This window comes from Lathyrus oleraceus, chromosome 1 (assembly GCF_024323335.1).
Source record: "Lathyrus oleraceus cultivar Zhongwan6 chromosome 1, CAAS_Psat_ZW6_1.0, whole genome shotgun sequence".
NCBI lineage: Eukaryota > Viridiplantae > Streptophyta > Magnoliopsida > Fabales > Fabaceae > Lathyrus > Lathyrus oleraceus.
The window spans coordinates 440,481,316-440,503,336 of NC_066579.1; the positions used below are offsets into that span (position 1 = coordinate 440,481,316).

General features: G+C 33.1%; 1 protein-coding gene, 1 long non-coding RNA gene and 1 pseudogene across 2 annotated transcripts; all 3 read right to left on the minus strand.

Annotated features, from left to right (window-relative positions):
- Window positions 1-224: 224 nt before the first annotated feature.
- On the minus strand, window positions 225-1,517 carry LOC127115198 (uncharacterized; annotated as a pseudogene).
- A 253-nt stretch (window positions 1,518-1,770) lies between these two features.
- LOC127115199 (glutathione S-transferase T3) lies at window positions 1,771-2,754 on the minus strand. Its single transcript, XM_051046796.1, has one exon. The coding sequence runs from the start codon at window positions 2,752-2,754 to the stop codon at window positions 1,771-1,773; it is 984 nt and encodes a 327-aa protein (XP_050902753.1).
- Window positions 2,755-9,488: 6,734 nt separating this feature from the next.
- Window positions 9,489-11,344, minus strand: LOC127081244 (uncharacterized). Its single transcript, XR_007788078.1, has 2 exons — window positions 10,984-11,344; window positions 9,489-9,717 (listed from the first exon to the last, which is right to left on the minus strand). It is a non-coding gene; the product is annotated as an uncharacterized LOC127081244 (long non-coding RNA).
- Window positions 11,345-22,021: the final 10,677 nt, after the last annotated feature.

Here is a 22,021-nt window from a genome sequence, read left to right on the forward strand (position 1 = left end):
TTAAGTCACGTCAGATTGGATCTCACAACTTTATTTTATATATTAATATTTTATTCATATTAAATTTTATATTAATTAAAATAATAATTTTAGTGTTTTAAATTAAATTTGATATAAAAAAAAAATTAAACTTATAATTTAAAATGATATTTAAAATTAATCTCAAATACATGATATATAATTAAAAACAATAAAAATAAATAACATCACATAATTAATCAAACTTAAATTTCATCATCTTCATGTCCAAAACGTTCCCAAATATATTCGACTAGATCTCCTTGAAGTTTACGATGAACTTGTTTTTCTTGAATACTTGCTCTTCTTTGTAGTCTTGTTGCAAGATTCGGATGAGGACCGCTAAATGTTCCAGTTGTTGAGTTATTGATATCCACATTATCATAAGAGTAATCAAAATTACCTCCATATGTATGTCGTTCGTCTTCCACAATCATGTTGTGCAATACGATGCAGGCATATATGGTATGCTTGAGAGTGTCCATGTGCCAGGCACGTGTCAGGCCACGTATAATTGCAAATCGAGATTGAAGCACTCCAAATGCTCGCTCCACATCTTTTCTAGCCGATTCTTGATGTTGAGCAAATAATTTTTTCTTTTCTCCCTGTGGCATTGAAATAGTCTTGACAAATGTAGCCCACTCGGGATATATACCATATGCTAAATAATACCCCATATTATATGGTGTCCCATTGGTTGTATATTGCACATTGGGAGCATGTCCTTCCAAAATATCGTTAAACAAGTTGGATTGGTTTAGCACATTAATGTCATTGTTTGAACCTGCAATACCAAAAAAAACATGCCAAATCCATAAGTCTTGTGATGCCACTGCTTTAAGCATGATTGTGGGCTTACCATGATCACCTCGACTAAATTGTCCTTTCCATGCAACAGGACAATTTTTCCATACCCAATGCATACAATCGATGGAACCCAACATACCTGGAAAGCCACGTGACTCTCCCATTTGTAAAAGATGTTCAACATCAGTGTTGTTAGGCTTTCTCAAATACTCAGCGCCAAATACAACATTGACACCCTTAACAAATCTTTTTAAGCACTCAATTGAAGTGCTTTCACCGATTCGAACATATTCGTCTACAAGGTCAGCATGAGACCCATACGCCAGCATACGAATAGCAGATGTACATTTCTGCAATGGTGAAAGACCCATTTTACCAGTTGCATCGACCCTCATTTGGAAATATTCATCATGATTTCCAAGGGCATCTACAATTCGAAGAAATACATGCCTATGCATTCTGAACCTTCTTCGGAATTGAACATCTATGTATACTGGGTTTTCCGAGAAGTAGTCATTGAATAATCAATTGTGCCCTTCTTCACGACCTCGATCTACCGTTGTTCTTCTCTTTGGCCTAGAGGAACTTCTAGATCGACGTTCATTCTGAAGTTGTTGTTCTTCATCACTGTCGTCCATAAATTCTTCTTCAACCAACTCCCAAAATTCTTGATCGTAATTATCTGAATCCATTTAGTGAGTAAAGAATGAGAGAAAAATGAGAAGAATAAGATGAGAATGAGAGAACAATGACATAAGTGGTAGTATATATAATGGTTTGAATAACGGCTAGTTTAAATTAAAGTGGTAGTTTGAATAACGGCTAGTTTAAATTAAAGTGGTAGTTTGAATAACGGCTAGTTTAAATTAAAGTGGTACTAATGACCATTTTACATAGGTGTTGATAAATTAAAGTGGTACTAATGACCATTTTACATAAGTGATACTAACTACATTCCATATTTTTTTTCATCTTATTACAATATTTTTTATGAATATCTCGTTGACTATCTTTCATAGTAGAAGTGTCTTTCATCATCATTTGCACTACCCTTAATTCTAGCTCGTCCTCCTTAGCTTGCGCAAGTCTGTCCATTGTTATTGCTCTTTTATTCTTTGCATCTTGCGTTGCATTTGGAATTTCTGATGCCTTACCCTTCCTTGTTGCTGCTTTTTGTCCCATTGGACGCTCCATTGGTGATGATGAGTTAAACTCATAACTTGAAGTTGTATCTGGGTCCTCCGATGATGCCCCACTAGCATAAGTCTTTGTTATTTTTGCAGAACTTCCAATCGATTCTTCGACGATGCGCCATTTAGCTTCATCTTTTAACAATCGCCATGCATACTCAAGATTGAATGTTGTACCTTGATCCTGAGCAAAAATAGCATGTGCATCTGCCATGACATCGGTCTCGGATGTCCCACTTTTCTTTCCTTTAAGAGCAATTTTGTAACACCCAACAAATTTTTGAACCATGCCATTTATTCTATGCCATCGACATTTTAACTGTCCCCCTAACTTTTCCCGCAATTGCCCACGATATTGGTTATAACTAGCAACAATTCTTAACCAAAAACTCTCAGCCTTTTGATCAACTCCCACAATTGGATCCTTTGAAACATTGAGCCATGATTGGATAAGTAGTATATCCTCTTCCCTTGTAAATTGCTCTCGAGATCTTTTTTTAACGACAACCCTTTCTTCTTTTTCAGTACCAACTTGAGTAGAAAATGGTGGGACTTGAGTAGAAAATGGTGGAATTTGAGTAGAGAATTCCATACTATTAGAATTCATTTGAGGTATAGGATACATATTTGGATTGTTTGGTGACGGAAGAAATATGGCGGGGTTTGTTAGCACCGGTGGAATTTGAGAATTTTGAGAATTTTGAGAATTTTGAGGATTAGGATTTTGATAATTTTGCATGTAATTGAAAAAAGCTTGTTGATAATGAAATGATTAGGATCCATTTGGCCTAAACAATTGTAATTTGAAGTAAAAAGATGAAATTTTGAGTTAAATATTTTGTAAAAAAAATGCTAATGAGAAAAAATTGTTGAAAAAAAATTAAAAGTATAGGAATAAAATGATGAAATTGTGAGAGAGAAATTTCAAATTGAAGAGAAAATAAAAGTGATAGAAATTTGTGTTGGTAAATTTTTGGAAACCAAAATTATATTTATAATAAAAAATAAGTTAAAAAAAATTAAAAAAAAATAAGTAACCGTTGAACGGCTAGTTTTTAAATTAAAAAATAGAAAAAAATGAAAGGTTACCGTTGCATGCTGAAGCAATAGGATTGCCATGTTGGCGAACTCCAACCATTCAACCGTGAAAGAACTGCCCTCATTGTTGTTCCACTCTGGAGAACTGGGTTGAAAAACTACAGCTGGAGATACTCTTAGTAACACTCCATGTACTCTGCTCTGCATCGTGCAAGCATCTAACCAGCCCCACAATTAATCGATACTTCTGTTGACCGGTATCCCAATTCATAACATATGGGAATTGTGTTCCCTGCTCAATTTTCTCCTCCTAAACATTTTCAATTCAGCTCAGAACTTCGGGGACTGGTTTAATGCTCCATTTGCAGATCGAATTGGCCGTACACCTGAGAAACACATAACATGGAAGAGCCTGTATTCTAGTATCTTATGATGGAAGAGGAATTGTCAAACATTTCTGGTTTGGACTTGAAATATAACAAGAATTGAATAAAACTTCTAAACTTCTAAGATATTCAATTTATTCATGAACTAGACTATGATATTATTCGATTTGTTTACAAACTTACCTTTCATCAACTTACTATCATACTTAGTGTCATACTGAATTTTTTTACTTACATCAGCATAACATAATCGTTTTATTTTATCATGCATTCTTTCAATCAAAAGCATTCATCAAGGGTTCAAATAAAAAGTCAGAAGTTTTGCCATTTCATCTGATATTGATGACATTCATTTAGTCATCTGTTGATTAAGAAGTCCAAAGACTCGATTTCTCAATCTTGATGCATCCTTCATTCAGTTGCATCTTGTTTCAGAGGGTGACAGTTTTAATCTGAATCTTTGTAAAGTTTTAATTGTAATTGAGAATAAGAAGCAAATGGTCCAAGGGCGATTCCTTTGTATCTGATTGTCTATTTACAATTATTCAATCAGTAATCAACGCGTGACATCTGCATTTTTTAGTTATCACATCATACATTTTGATTGGTATAATGCTTACAATATCAGCCAAAATAATTTTTCGGATCTATAGACAGACCAGTTGAGTCAATTTTCAAATGTACGTCGAATTAGCGGGTTAAAATTTAAAGATCGAGCTTGCAGACATCAGTTTTATTAATGCATGTTTCATGTAGTTTAACTTGATATTCTCGTTTTATTTTTTCGACTATTTTTTCAGTCGCATTTTGATCCGCCTAAAATTTTTAACCAATCATTTTTTATTTCAAAAATTAAATAAAACAGATGAATTATAGCAAAGAAAAAAATTATTATATCTCTCTGGCTCATCAAGGAAAAAAGAAAAAGAGTTTAAAACATAAAAGGAAGTTGTGGACCTTTCTCTCTTGGTCACTCACAAAAACAAAAAAATATAAGAAAAATATTATATTTTTCTTTTGGGCAAAAGATTACCAACTTCTCTCTCCTTTTGAAAACACAAACTGAACCCCTCGTTCTCCTTTTGATAACATCATCATTCATCATTTATACTCCAAACATCACCGTCTTTATCTTCTTCATCATCTTCTCAAATAACTTCACACAACAACAACTACTATACTCCTCATACTATCATTATCAAAACCAAACAACACCTTCATAAACCAACAAACTTCACTAACAACTTCAACCTTCACTATCATTCCTTCATAAACACAGCCGAACAACCACCTTCTTCCACATCAAATAGTAAACCACCATACTTCGAACAACAACAACAACACAATACAAAAACCATCGGACAACCTACACCAACCTACTCCCGCGAAACAGTGAAGAAAACCGACGCCAAAGGGTCATGAGATTTGTGATTGTTTCCCCATACTTGTTGTGTTGAATGAAAGAGAGGAAGACATGCGTGTTGTTGCTCTTTTCTTTTCCCCTCTACATGGATGCCACTTGTCAAAATCGGGTTGGACAGTTTTATTTTGAAAAAAAAAACCATTACTTTTTCTTTCTCTTCAACCGCCACTGATTCCTCTCTCTCTCTCTCTTCCCATTTTCTTTCTTCTTTTTTTCTATTTGTTTTTTATTATTATACTTATTATTATTTTTTATTATTGCTAATTACGTTAGAGGTTAAAGGTAGCATACTTTAGGGAAAAATAGTTTTATACTATCATCCTATAGAATTATAACATTCTATCATGTCATACAATTATTTTAAAATTAATTGTATGACTTGATAGAATACACATTCGTAATTGATTAATAGTATAAAAATATTTTACACTGTCAGTGTATATTCTTTTTTTTCATTACATTATTAATTACTTACTAACTTTTATTGTTCCTAACTTATCATTATCATATCATATTTATTATCATGTGTTAATTATTATTACTATTATTATTATTATTGATTATTTGTATTTATTATTATTATTATAATTGTTATTTTATTACGAGATTAATTGAAATACACTGTCAGTGTAAAAGGGTTTTACACCATTACTTAATTATAGACGTTGGATATTAAAAAAAGTTTGACTTTTATTTTAAAAATCTTTAAAGTAATACAAACGGATGATGGTGATTAACCTACGGTGTAAAACTTTTTACACTGACCGTGTATAGTAATTAATCTCTTTTATTATTATTATTATTATTATTACTATTATTATTAGAAATTGTTGATTATTATTATTGTCACTAATATTTATTATTAATTAAAATTAATATTGTTTTTTATTATTATTTTATTTATTTTTGTTTATTATTATTGCTAAATATAACTATTGATTATTATTGGTTATTACTAATTATTATTAATTGTTATTGTTTTTATTTTTGTTTATTATTATTGTTGTTATTATTTATTGATTAAATTATTTATTTTTTGTTAATAGAAAATTTGATTTAATTTGTTGCATCAATTTTTCACAGATGCGTAACAATTTCAGAATTAAAAATTCAATTTAACTTCAGAAATCGTTTAAACGCATAGAGTTTTGTTGGCCGACCTCAGATAGGATGATTCCTACATTAATCGTTTTATGATTGCTTAACATAGCGTTAAATTATTTAGTTTAACTATCGTTTCTTTTACCTTTTAAAATGTCGCCTAAATCATCGTTTTTAACAGATGCATTGCAATTTCGGGGTAAAAAAATCACTTTAACTTCAGAAATTGTTTGAACGTATAATATTTTGTTGACCAACCTAAGATAGGATGATTCCTACATGAATCATTTTACGATTGCTTAACATGGCGCTAAATTATGTAGTTTAAATTTCTGATTTTATTTTTGTCCCTTGACTTTCTCTTGGACCTTCTTACAATGATATTTTTATTATTTACAATTTGTTTATTAAGATTTGCATTATTAATTGTTGTATTGTATCCCCATTTGACAAATTGTATCCTCATTTCTATAATAGGTAATAACTTTATCGCTTAACTTTATTGTTATTGTATTAGTTGATTTGTTAACTTAAAGTTAAAATCAACACTTTCAAAAAAAGAAAAAAAAACAAATACTCGATCCAACGTCGAGCAATTTTCACAAATCAGAACATTTTCCCCTATTAGCTTCTCCATCATTTCATCCCGATTCAATTCAACGCAATAATAAAAACCTCGACCAAACATCGAGTACTTTTTTCCTAATCAAATCCAAATTACTTAATCATATGTAAACACCATTTCAAAAAGGGTGAAAATGGAGATGGTCTAGAACATTTGATTCCTCTCCTCGATTGTTTGGATACGAGTTTCCTTACTCGGTCATTCAAGCAATTGTCATCTATTAAAAACTTCTAATTCTTTTCATCTCAAATTGCTTTCATAATCAAAACTTAAGTCAAACTCATTTTCGTAATAATGTAGTTCTTTCTAAGCATAATTATGTAGCCTTAAGTCAAACTCACTTGATGAGTCTAAAGGATCACTCCTTAAAAGCAATCAACCCAGTAGTTCTTTCTAAGCATAATTATGTAGCCTTGAGTTCTCCATAGGACATGGAGATACGTAGGAGCAGGATTGAGAAATCTTGTCAGGCACCCCTTTAATAAAAATGACTTGCAAAATGAGTATTTTTACTTGCAAAAAGGCACTTGACATCAAGAAAGCTTACACAATGGGAAGATTGATTATTCTGAAGCACATATCTCTTCATAATTCAGTCAATATGGGGCAATCATGTCGAGATTCGACAAATCTCTCTGAATCATCCAGACAGGGGAAAAGTTATTTCAAGGCTCATCTCGGGCAGACCACCTCAAGAGCACGAGAAGTCAATCACTCCCGGAAATCAAGGGGATACATTTCCGACACGCTGTGGCAAGTCAGTTTGAGATCGTCATATGACAAGGTTACTTCATAACTTGTGACTAGGGAAATGCATACAGATACCCAACACACTGGGTCAGAGGTAAGTTACAAATGTACAAACTCTTTCCATGTTTCAAAACAGGCACAGAGGTGTGATAACAATTGTTGAGTCTGAAGTAGGTGTCAGAAAATTACATCTTTGTGACCCTTATCCTAGTCCTAAACTCCCACCTCCTGCCATAGGATCATCTGGCTAATCATTGCACAAATCATCATCATGTATTAATCATGTCACTTCACTCATGCATATCATTCATCTAACATAATATAGAGCCTTGTATGTAAATCAGAAAAGCCAAAGCCCAATACTTATTGGCACTTCCAAATCCTAAACTTTTTTTGTATCTTTTAAATCCTAGTCTTCTTTGGCACCCCTCTCAAAACCCAACCTGCTTGGCACCTTTAAAGCCTGGTTTGTTTGGTATTCCTAAAGTCCATTTTATTAAAGCCATGGTTGTTGATCATTTTTCCAACCTCCTTGGCTGATAACCGGTTTCAACCATCATGGTTGATGATTTTTGTTTCCAATTGTCATGGTTGATGATCTCTGCTTTCGACCTTCTTGGTTGATGAATCTTTTTTTAACCTTCACGGTTAATAATCTTTTTCAACCTTCATGGTTAAAAATCTTTTTTGCTCCCAACCTTCACGGTTGATGAATCTTTTTTCAACCTTCATGGTTGGTAATCTTTCGTTTCCAATCTTCATGGTTGATGAATCTTTTTTTCAACCTTCAAAGTTGATAACCTCTTTGTTTTCAACCTTCATGGTTGATAATCCTTTTGTTTCTAACGGTTATGGTTGATGACCTTGTTTCCAAACTTCATGGTTTATGAGCCTTAATCTTTTTCCAACCGTAATGGTTGATGATCTTTGTCTCCAACCTTCATAGTTGATAGTCCTTTTTTTCCAAACCTCTGTGATTGACGATTTTATTTCCAATCTTTATATTAGTGATTTATTCCCAACAATTTGACATCCTTGTCAGAAAGGATTCAATTAGAACCTTTGTCTGCAAGGGCGTTCTAGAAGTTTCATGTTTAAACTTATGGGCTCCTTGTTACCATTAAGAGCCAGAACCTCATAAAAAATGAATCATACATTACATATGGCACGCATATCATGTTTCCCTTACGATTGATATATTTCCCTACATAATATTTCAATCAACCCCAGTAGATGAACTTATGAAAGTCTACCTATGATTCCTTATTCCATATACGCTTACCTATATCACATTACAATCGTTCTTAATGGGCAAATTTTTAGATATTTTGGTATTTAATCCTCTTTTACCTCAAATACCTAAAGAGTTATCGCAATTCGCGCATTCAGGTTTAAGATGATTAAATATGGGTAGTTGCCATACCCCTAAATCTTCCCTCCCCTTTTCATTTTTCATCTAATCTATGACTTGAGATTTATCTGTACTCATTCATGCTTCATTCATGTGCATCATTCATTCATGTTAACACTTTCTGATAAGCATCATTGATTCAAAGCTCGTGGTTAGTAAAAAATAGGGTTTTGTTTGAGGATTGGAGAATTGTTCATCATATGGGGGAACCCCTAATTTCTTGATCTTTTGGGGCCTTAATTCATGAACTATACAACTAGGTATTTATCTATGAATCTAAACCCTAATTTTGGGGCCCTTGTGTTGGGATGTGTTTGTAGAGCTTCAAGCTTGGTTTGAAGACTTTTATCAGAAGGTGTGCATCATGAAACCCTAAACATGAATATTTGGTACTTGTGTGCAATTTTTATTTGACTTGTGACCTTGTGATTAACCAAAACCCTAATTCTTTGTTGTTCGCGCCTAATGGATCATTGTGGATTGTATCTTGGTGATTGGAATTTAATCCAAGATTGAAGTTGATTTTGACTAGTCAATCTCTTTATGGGGCTTTGGCCATTGCATTGGTCCATGTGTTGGTTCAAATCCATGTCATGCATTATGAATCATTCAAGATTAATGTCCATTTTTTAAGTCAAGTTTCCATTCATTTTAAGGGTTCATTGTTTTATCCAGCATACCATTTCAAGGTTCTTGTTTAGTTCAAGACCAAGTTTCATTCATTATTGCTTAAGTCATGTTTTAGAGAAACCAAGCTTTATTTCATTCAAGATCTTTTACATTAACAAGTCATCATAGGTACATTTTCATCAAGTCCATACAAATAAAAACAAGAAAAACCCTAGTCTAAATCCTGCAGTTGACTTTGGTCAATTATTGACCAAAGTCAACGACCTTTTCCTAAGTCCACATTATCTTGATCTTCAAGCCTTGGTATCCTTGATTAAATCCATTTGCCATACCAAAACCTGTAAATCACATTTGACCATTAATCACCAAGCACATGCCATAATTTTGTTCAATTCATATCATTGTTCTTAACAAGCCAAGACAAGTAATTTATTGTTTTCACTACTGACCTTTTTGAACCTATCATAACAATGAGCAATTTCTAACATGTAATAGCAAATGCACCAATAGTTTAGCAATGCACATAACCCAAGCATTAAAAAAATATAGCATTCTTCTTTCAAACATCCCATAACATACATTGGTAAGCAATTAACCATTCCCACACAGTCCGATCATCCAAACCACTTGAAAGATTAACAAGCAATCCATACACAACACGCTAATTCAAACCTTTCCACATAATCAATTCCATAAACTCAATTCCATAACAATTCACTACACAACACTAATCCACACATTCAAAAAATAACATTCCATCAATTTTTCACATTAATCCATTAATCCAACAATTCAATAAACATTCCAATCAAACAATTCCACCACAATGCAAATGTTCCATTCAATACACAATCCTATTCCACAATTCAATTTCATAAGTAACCCTGTTTCAGCAGCACAATCGCATTATCATTTTCCAATAAACTCAAGTTGAAAGTTCATAACAGAAAAATCAAAAACAAATGAAACTCCTGCAGGTTTTTCTAACAGAGAAAATAAGACTCTTGCAATTGACAGAGTTTGGATTCTAACAGCTCGATTATCATCACATCCAAAGCAAACGCATTACAGAAAAACTCACAAACGTTTGAACCTGTAGAATTCTTCAACACACAAGTTGAACTCCTTCATAACTAACATTTCAACCTACATAACTTCGTTTAACAGAACACAAATAAAGCTCCATTGTGATTAACCTATCTTAGCATACATGGGATCAAAAAGCATTCAACTGATTTTTTTCCAAACACTAACTAACCGAAAATCACACTCGACTGAAATGAAAATGAAAACTAACAAAATTTGTCATCAATCAAATTAACCTCATCTAACATAATGTTTAACGGTTAATTGACCAAAGCCTCTGAGATTTAACAGAGTTTTCACTCTGTTAAATCAAGGATTGTATAAGAACACTTCACTGCAATTTTCAGGACTCATTCATTCTTCAAATTTGTCGTTTCACTCACCAAACTCTCACATTTAACTATACAAAATTCTCTCAATTCTCTCTCTTGATTCAACTCACGACATAACAGAAATCCAAACAGAAAGAGAAGAATAAAGAGTGGATCGAGGACGAGCAAAGAAGAAGAGGAATATACATGTTGTCGCCGAAGAGCCACTGCGCTGGAGCTCCAATCCGGTAGGTTGTTCTTCTTCTTCTGGTTTCCTTAATCCGCGTGCAAGAACGAGTGTTTGGAGGATTCGATTTTGGCGGAGATTTCGATTTGGTGTGATGAATTCGATGTTGGTGTAAGAGCATAAATTCAAAGTTGTTTTCTTCAAGATTTTTCGTTTGAATTTTGAGATGAGATGGAGAGAATGCGTGGAATCGAAATGAAGATGAATTGAGTTCATATGCTGTTTGTTAATTGTTTTGGCTTGTTGCGGTGTGGACTAAGATCTGGGCTTGTTTAAGGCCCAAGCAGTTTTCATTCACACCTTCCAAGCCATATTCATACCCCTACCTCCATTAATTCTTTTTTTCTTTTAATTATGCTTAATTGATTTTGATTAATTATTTATCTCTAACTTTTTATACCTTTGTTGTATAAAATTATTTGATAAATTTTCAGTTTGAAACAATACCCTTTCTATTTCTGCTTGTAACGGGATCTTTTGGGCCCCTGGCCCATGTTTTCACTTCCTGTATCCTACCTGAGATTCACACGCCCTTTTTGTTTGGATCAAGCCAACTTTAGGCTTGTGCTTGGGCCTGCACCCTCAGCTCACTTTGCACACCTCCAATCTACTACCCACTCACTGGCCCAATTTATATCTCTCTTTTTTTATCATTATTTTGTTTTGTTTATTTCTTTTTTCAATATTATTCTAATATTGTAATATTGATTTTCTATCTTATTTTATTCTTCTTGTTTAAATCTTTTTTTTTGTCATTTTTATCAAATGTTTGATTGCTTTGGTTTTGGTTTAAGTTCGTCACTTGGTTGATGAGTGTCATTCCCCAATTTTGTTCGGGTCATTTTAAAGCTTTCATACATTCTTATTTTTACTTTGCATCGTCTGCATAGCATAACATGTCTTCATCATGAATAACACCTAAAATGTTGGCCAGAATAAATTTTCGGATATACAGTCAGACCGATTGGATCATTTCTCAAGTACATGTAAAATCATCGGGTAAAGAGTTTCGAAACCAAGCTGGAAAACGCAAGTATTATTAACCTACGATTTGCATAGTTTAATCTGGTGTGTCCGTTTTATTTTTTCGACTACTTTTTCAGTCGCATTTTGATCAGCATATGTATGTCTAACCGGTCAAAATTTATTTTAAAATCTGACCAAAACATGTATGTTTTCGAGAAGTTTATTTCATGTCAATCATTTTAGTGCATTCAATTTAATTTTTCGGGCACTTTGTCACCCGATTTTTATTCATATTTAAATAGAATTTTACATATCCTCATTTTGATTTTATCATTTTTATTTAAGAAGTTGTGAATTTTAGCTGTTTTAATTAATTTAATTTCATTTGATTTAATTAAAGTTTCTATAGGGGCAATTTACGCATTTCATATTAGATGTGCTTCTTTGATTTAATCTAGATCTAGATTCGAATTTAATCAAAATTTCACATGCATTATCCATATTTTTTCTTATTGACCAATAAAAAAATTAAGATTTATTTTATTTATTTAATTAATCCAAAAATGAAAATAATAAGCATATCCTCCCATTTCTCAAGTGACCTATGTTGGACTCTTTGATTTTAGTTTTTTTGAAATTTACATCATTTGATCCAATAATATAGTGACATGTGGAATGGTTTGGTTGGCAATTAAATAAAAAAGGAAGAAAATCCATTAGTAAAGAAAGAGAGAATAAAAAGTAAGTAAAGGAAGGGAATGATACGCCAGCTAAGAGGGTTACAAGAAAAATGAGAAAAACTCTCCCTCTACTTACAGCATCCCGTTTTTGGGAAGAATACTTGTGGTTGCGTCATCATCTTTCCAAGACAAGCCAAGAGTCACGAATTAAGATGATGAGATTACCCTCATGAGCGTTGAAGATGTTGTGACTACACTTTATTTACCATTGTCTCATATCAAGAAATTTCCAACGAAAACACGACCCTTGCACACAACCCTCTGATTTCATCCTCAGGCGACGCTTTTGAATTACTGTGGGGCAAAGTTAAAAAATTGTACCCTTTTAAAATAGCCAACAGTCGTTTACTCCACGCCTGAAAAACCGTCCCTCAAAGGTTTAGACTACGGTTTTCATAGTTTAGGTTGCGGATTTTCATTGTTGCATAAACTCATTTTTGTTGGAGTGTCCTCAAACAATGCTCACACCATTACAACAATGACTCGATAGTGTGGTACGGCGTAAATAGCTCAGTAACTTTGTGTCTACGATAACTTGGACTTGAGAAATTTCGTCTCGTTTCTTCAATCGCACTTCCACAACCGATGAGCTCAGCCTCACGCAGCATCGCGAGAATCCAACGACCCTCCAAGATTATTTTTGTTTGTATGAATATTTTGATGTCGATTACACCGTGTCGGGGCTGCAATTGTTCAAGCTTTGTCAAAACCGTGAGTTTCTGGCATATTCTACCGACAACAACAACTCAACATCAAATAGCTCTTCATCAACAATAGTTTTTGGTAACATTTCGATTCAGAAATTCTGATTGAGATTATGTCGATGTTTAGTTTGTTTGTTGCATTTAATTTTTTATTCAATCTAGTATTATTTCAATTCTTGTCATTTAATTTGTGATACTGTATTTAATGTATGCATATTAAGGTTGTTTATTCTGCTGTTTGGGTGTAAAAAACTATCAGAATTGTTTGGATTTGGTCGAATCTGGATGTACCTACATTTGCATTTTTAAGAAAAGGATGAACCAGGTTGCTGATTGGAGCATGGGATCACACGATTTTGGATTCATGGGTTTATAGGTTGCATTGTTAGTGATGTACATAAGACTCTGCATCAGTGAATTGATATGGAATATTTAATTGAATACATCATTTTATTTTTTATATATAAGGAGTATTATATAATGTCCAAACTCTTGAAATCAGTTTAGTTTAGTAAAAAAACAATAAGCAAACACCTTTTCTAAGTGTGCTCAAAGTTGTTCCAAAGTTGTTAATTTCTCAATTCATATTTTTATTTTGAGTTATGAAATAATTCTACATCATTGAAAACAAATTTGTGTTATATTTGAGTTAGTGTTATATGTTCTAACTCAGCTCGTTGGAAATCATGTTGTTAATTATGTATGAATATTATAAATATGATGAACTTATGATGGACTGAGTTTTTACATATAGTGAGGGAGAAGATATTGTTTTCTTGAATTATTTCTCCACCGTTGAAAAGTCAAAGATCTGATTGTGATTTATTTAAATTGGGAAATTTCTGAACTTCTGCTCTGCATTTACTGTAAAAAGTCGGAAAAGAGCACTACTAATTCATTCATTTTATTTCTCATATTTTAGCATCTTATTGTTTCTTATATTATTTTAAACTTTGTTTGGATTTTTTTCATTGGACCTAAGCCCATTTCCATATGCACTCATTATTTTTGCATATTGAGTTTTCAGTTTAATTTGTACCAACACGTGTGTTAAATCTGGAAGTCGTCCCCGACATGAATATTTGTAAATATGTAAATATTATGTAGTTGTTGCTATTTTACTTTATTTGCGTAGATTCAGCAATTTCATGTCGTTATACCACCAAATTGTAATACACCAATACAACATTTTCACTGTGTTATGATCTTGTGTATGACATTAATCATGTTGTTATTGTGTACAAATCGATTTTTGAGCACATTGTGATTTACTACTTCAATCATTTTTAATTAAATTAATTAATTAATCGATATTTGTTTAATTAATTTTAATTATCTTGAATATTTGATTTAAATAAAATAAACTTGATAATTATTTTTTATTATATTAAATAAGTGATTTAATCGAATTTTAATTAATTAATTTTGTTAATTTGAAATTGATCAATTTATTTCACCATCGTCTCGACAATCATTTTCAAACTACCAACTTGATTCCACTATCACAATTTCACAATCATCATTCCGAAACCATTTCAATCTCATCGATTCAAAACCATGTTAAACGATTAAAAATCAAATGATTATCGATTCAACATCGAACCCATTTTCAAATACCTTTGTAAGTCGATCACTTTTAGCATCGTCATAAACCTCATGTAGCTTAATCTTGGGCTTTCTTACAATGAGACCTATTTGATTTTAATTAATCGATTAGATGATTGATTTACTAGATATAATCCAATTTATCCGCAAACACAAATTTAAAACCTCGATCCAACATCGAGTATTTTTTATTCAAATCAAATTAAAATACCTAATCACGATTAAATACCATGTCATTTGGAAATGAAAAGGGGATGGTTTTGAGCCTTCAACTCCTCTTCTCGATTGTTTGAATATGAGTTCCCTTACTCGATTAGTCAAACAATTGTCATTTCTCTTAAAAAAACTTCTAAATCGATTAAATCAAATTATTTTCATAATAAACTAAGCGAAAAGGGAGATGGTCCAGAGCCTTCGATTCCTCTCCTCTAATGCTTGGATATGAGTTCCCCTACTCATTCATTCAAGTATTTTTCGTTTATCTAAAAAACATCAACCGTATACAAACTTATTTTCATAATTACTTAGATGAAAAAGAAAGTGGTATAGAGTCTTCTATTCCCTTTCCCGAATACTTGGATACGAGTTACCTTACTCATCCATTTAAGTATTCATCATCCATTTAAAACACCTTAACTATTATCAAACCCATTTATAATTAAGGATGAAAAGGGAGATGGTCCAGAGCCTTTGATTCCTCTCCTCGATTATTTGGATACAAGTTGCCTTACTCAACTATCCGAGTAATCATCATCCAGCAAAATATCTTAACACATTAAATCTATCTCTGCTAGTAACAGAATCTTTTGGACCCCAGGCCCATGTTTTCACTTCCTGTATTCTACCTAAGCTTCCACGCCCTTTTTGTTTGGATCAAGCCAACTTTAGGCTTGTGCTTGGGCCTGCGCCCTCAGCTCACTTTGCACACCTCCAATCTACTACCCACTCACTGGCCCAAATTATTTCTCTTTTTTTTTATCATTATTTTGTTTTCTTTATTTCTTTTTTCAATATTATTCTAATATTGTAATATTGATTTTCTATCTTTAAATCTTTTTTTTGTCATTTTTATCAAATGTTTGATTGCTTTGGTTTTGGTTTAAGTTCATCACTTGGTTGATGAGTGTCATTCCCCAATTTTGTTCGGGTCATTTTAAAACTTTTATACATTCGAATTTATTTTTACTTTGCTCGTCTGCATAGCATAACATGTCTTCATCATGAATAACACCTAAAATGTTGGCCAGAATAAATTTTCGGATATACAGACAGACCGATTGGATCATTTCTCAAGTACATGTAAAATCATCGGGTAAAGAGTTTCGAAATCAAGCTGGAAAACGCAAGTATTATTAACCTACGATTTGCATAGTTTAATCTAGTGTGCCCGTTTTATTTTTTCGACTACTTTTTCAGTCGCATTTTGATCAGCATATGTCTGTCTAACCGGTCAAAATTTATTTTAAAATCTGATCAAAACATGTATGTTTTCGAGAAGTTTATTTCATGCCAATCATTTTAGTGCATTCAATTTAATTTTTCGGGCACTTTATCACCCGATTTTTATTCATATTTAAATAGAATTTTATATATCCTCATTTTGATTTTATCATATTTATTTAAGAAGTTGTGAATTTTAGTTGTTTTAATTAATTTAATTTCATTTGATTTAATTAAAGCTTCTATAGGAGCAATTTTGGCATTTTAAATTAGATGTGCTTCTTTGATTTAATCTAGATTTAGATTCGAATTTAATCAAAATTTCACATGCATTATCCATATTTTTTCTTATCGAACAATCAAAAAATTAAGATTTATTTTATTTATTCATTTAATCAAAATCTAAAAATAATAAGCATATCCTCCCATTTCTCAAATGACCTATGTTGGACTCTCGTTGATTTTAGTTTTTTTTTTGAAATTTACATCATTTGATCCAATAATATAGTGACATGTGGAATGGTTTGGTTGGCAATTAAATAAAAAAGGAAGAAAATCCATTAGTAAAGAAAGAGAGAATAAAAAATAAGTAAAGGAAGGGAATGATACACCAGCTAAGAGGGTTACAGGAAAAATGAGAAAAACTCTCCCTCCACTTACAGCGTCCCGTTTTCGGGAAGAATACTTATGGTTACGTCATCATCTTTCCAAGACAAGCCATGGGTCACGGATTAAGATGATGAGATTACCCTCATGAGCCTTGAAGATGTTGTGACTACACTTTATTTACCACTGTCTCATTTCAAGAAATTTCCAACGAAAACACGACCCTTGCACACAACCCTCTGATTTCATCCTCAGGCGACACTTTTGAATTACTGTGGGGCAAAGTTAAAAAATTGTACCCTTTTAAAATAGGCAACAGTTGTTTACTCCACGCCTGAAAAACCGTCCCTCAAAGGTTTAGACTACGGGCTTTCTTAACATCGAACCCATTTTCAAATACCTTTGTAAGTCGATCACTTTTAGCATCGCCGTCAACCTCACGTAGCTTACTCGGGCTTTCTTACAATGAGACCTATTTGATTTTAATTAATCGATTAGATGATTGATTTACTAGATATAATCCAATTTATCCGCAAACACAAATTTAAAACCTCGATCCAACATCGAGTATTTTTTATTCAAATCAAATTAAAATACCTAATCACGATTAAACACCATGTCATTTGGAAATGAAAAGGGGGATGGTTTTGAGCCTTCAACTCCTCTTCTCGATTGTTTGAATACGAGTTCCCTTACTCGATTAGTCAAACAATTGTCATTTCTCTTAAAAAAACTTCTAAATCGATTAAATCAAATTATTTTCATAATAAACTAAGCGAAAAGGGAGATGGTCCAAAGTCTTCGATTCCTCTCCTCTAATGCTTGGATATGAGTTTCCTTACTCATTCATTCAAGTATTTGTCGTTTATCTAAAAAACATCAACCGTATACAAACTTATTTTCATAATTACTTAGATGAAAAAGAAAGTGGTCTAGAGTCTTCTATTCCCTTTCCCAAATACTTGGATACGAGTTACCTTACTCAGCCATTTAAGTATTCGGCATCCACTTAAAACACCTTAACTATTATCAAACCCTTTTATAATTAAGGATGAAAATGGAGATGGTCTAGAGCCTTTGATTCCTCTCCTCGATTATTTGGATACAAGTTGCCTTACTTAACAGTAATCATCATCCAGCAAAATATCTTAACATATTAAATCTATATTTTTCTTGCCTCCATGAGATCGAAACCAATCAAACAAAGCCTCGAACATATTAATCCAACTTGTCACCCCCGCGTGAACAAAACTCTTTTCAGAAAGAACAATGTTTAATCCTTTCTGACGCCCATAAGAAACTAGTGCTTAAGCCTCTGTCGACAGTAGACAAACCAATGTTTAGCCTTTAAAACACGGTCTAAATAGTTGTTCATTAAAAGAAACCAACAAACTTTAGTTCCCCGAACTACGAATGCTCTGATTTCCTTAATGTATTATATGGATATGTAGGTACGAGATTGCGAGATCTTGGCAAACACACTAATAAAAAAACTCCATTTCCCCTCTTTCTGAGGTTTCCATTCATCTCTATTTTCTATCTTTTATTCACTCGAAGAAAAAAATAACATTAGCTAACATTCAAATCGCGAATCAGACTAAGAGGTTCCCATTGAGTACAACGGACGTGAGGGGTGCTAATACCTTCCCCTTGCGTAATCGACTCCCGAACCCGAATATGGTTGTGACGACCATTATTCTATTTTTAAAGTTTTTATCGATATTTTCCTATTCCTTCATTGGGATAAATAAAGTTCGGTGGCGACTCTGTTCGAACCATTTTTCCGCGACCATCGCGAGGAATCGTATTTTTCAAGATGCGACAATGAGGTCTTCCATATTTCAAATCATTGATAGATGGACTTTTGGTTGATTCAATCTTCTTTTATTCAAACATGTTGATAAATGATCATTTTTTACACTTTTAATCAATGATAGGTTATCCCTTAATGTGCCATATTTTGAGTCCTTTGACTTGTGGATAGATTGATCCCTATGTGATTAACTTATCTCTCCTCTTAAATCTTTCTATCTTCATCCATCTACTTCTTTGTTTTATACCATTGTGTTACATGTTTTAGGAGAATAACTTTATGTTATTTATTTAACATGTTTTGACACATAGATTGTTATTGACCAACCTCAGATATGTATGGCTTCTACATAAGTCTATTTACGATTGCTTAACATAACACTAAATTGTCCCAATACGATCAACTAACTACTAACGTTATCATTATCTATTAACTTACTGACTTTACTTTATTTTCATTTACTTTTATGCCTTTACTTTAATTCATTTACTTTTATGCTCCTAACTCCTAACATTTCATCTTATTGCACTTTATTCTTTTTATTTCATCGTGTTCTTGGTAAGACATTCTTAATAAATCAAAACATAATAAAAGACTTAAAGGATTGAATCACACCTTTACCTAAGCTTGATTTGGACCATTGGACTTTTCCCTAAGCTTGGAGATGTGGACTTGGGACCTTTGACTCTGGACCTAGGACTTAGAACCTTTGCCTGATCTAGAGTGACCTTGGACCCATGGACCCTTTGGACACTTTGCACTTTGCTCTTGGTGAACTTATGAACTTATCTTGTTTATTATTAATTTGATTTATGTCTCTACTCATCATTCATCTGCTTAGGAAAACACACATTAGAACACACATGGCTTTCTCTTGGGCAGCCTAATAATGAGACCAGGCTCAGTACACTTCGCACCCACGTGACTTTATCTTGGGCTACCTAACAATAAGACATTAGGTTAGTCTTTGTATGGTCATGCATTGTGTGTTTCTATCCCTCTCATTCCCTCTGATTTGGCTTGATTAAGGTCCACTTGATCAACTAAATCCCTTGACTTTTCACATTCCCTCAGTCTTTATCAAGTGATCATAAGTACCTTGGTCACTTGATGGGACTTGCCTTTGTTGCCTTAGAGTCCTAGTCTCCCTTTGAGTTCAAGACCTCAAGAGCAAGTACAAGGATTCCAGTAGACTACAAATTTCCTCATAAAATCCCAATCATCTACCTCATCCCCACGAAGCATCTCTAAGAACCTACTCCAACAACTTGTCAAACATTGACAAAGATTGCATGCCACGAGCCTTAAGCAATAGAGAAGGGGTGAGAGGGAGCATTCCTATCCTCATTTTGAATATTTTGGGTACTAGACGAATGACCCAATTGCTCAGAGTATTCATCTCTATTCATAGACTTTAGTGCAATTCCAGTAAATTTACTAACAAGTCTACAACTAGCCCCGTGGCTCCTTTTATCTCTCCTTTTGGTTTAAGCACCAGTGCAATCACCTATTTTTAGGGACATGTCTCTATGGTTAACCCGATATCCTTCTCCTTTAGGACACACCTCTTTGGTTAACCCCCATTTCTTGGTTTTGACACCACAATTCTGGTTGACATCGTCATGGTTATATACCTCCTTTAGGACACACATCTATGGATAACCCCCATTTCTTGGTTTTAAGACCACAATTCAAGTTGACACCGTCATGGTTATATACCTCCTTTGGGACACACCTCTATGGTTAACCCCAATTTCTTGGTTTTGACACCACAATTCAGGTTGACACCGTCATGGTTATATACCTCCTTTGGGACACACCTTTATGGTTAACCCCCATATTTCTTGGTTTTAACACCACAATTCAGGGACACACCTTTATGGTTAACCCTATATCCAGTGGCGGAACTGAGGGGGACGTGGGAAAGCCACGGCCACCCCTCAACTTTTTATTTTTTTTTAATTCATATATATTAAATTACTAAAACATCCTTATTTTAAATTAAAATTAATTTTTATTTTTTCTTTTTCATTCAAAGTTAGGTTAAAATACATATAAGGTAAAAAGCTCCTACCTTTCCTTTCTTTCTCATATGGGTTTGCTACCGGCACCGGAATCGGAACAGATTAAAGTGATCGACATCTAACAGGTAAAAAACTTTATTCATTCTTCTTTTATAAAAAGTAACAAATTAAAGTGATTGCTTGATTTGTGTTTTTGAGATTTTTAGGGTTCTTCTTTCTTGATGTGTTAAATTAATCTATATGAGGTTTATTAAGCCAATTCATAACACTGTAATTTAAAAATATAGTTATACACTGTAATAAGGTTTATTTAATCATTGTTGCTGCTAATTTCTAATAGTGAAGTTACCGGTATTTGAAAACGGATTAAAGTTGATTAATTAAGTTTATTAATTTTTTTCTCTTTTAATTTTTATGTTCTCTAAATTGATTTTTGGATCTGATATGATATTATAGGAAGAGTAAAGATGAATAATAGGAAAATTGATTCTTTTTTCAAAAGGAAAGCATGTGAAATTGAAAGAGAAGAGAGAGATGAAGAAATTATAATCCCGACATCCGAATCTGAAACAGTTCTTGAGAATCCAACAATTGAAGAGCATCATGGTTTTGAAAATTCTTTGGAACGCGATCCTGGAAAGCGTCCTCCGATTTGGCAATATCCACCAAATCAAGTGGATGCAATACGAAGAGCTTATCTAAAATGGGATCCATATCAAATTCATTTAGAAAACTATCCTTTGTCCGGTAACGAGGATCATCCGAGAAGGTTTCAACATGCTTGGTTTAGCATATTTCCATCATGGTTAGAATATTCACCATCTGAAGATGCCGCATATTGCTTACCATGTTACCTTTTTAGCAAAAAACTAAGTGGACGTCCCGGATCACTTGTCTTTATTTCTATGGGTTTTAGAAATTGGAAGAAAGTTAGTAATGGAAAACATTGTTCCTTTCTTAAGTACATAGGGAGGGATCCTTGCTCACCACACAACAATGCAATGAAATCTTGTCAAGACTTGTTGAATCAAGATGGTCATATTAGAAATGTTATTCAAGTGCAAAGTTCAAGTCAAAGAATGAATAAATCGGTTACGACT

What these genes read in the sequence shown, in the direction of transcription:
- LOC127115199 (XM_051046796.1), bottom strand. Translation starts at nt 2,754, where the DNA reads ATGCAAAATTATCAAAATCCTAATCCTCAAAATTCTCAAAATTCTCAA.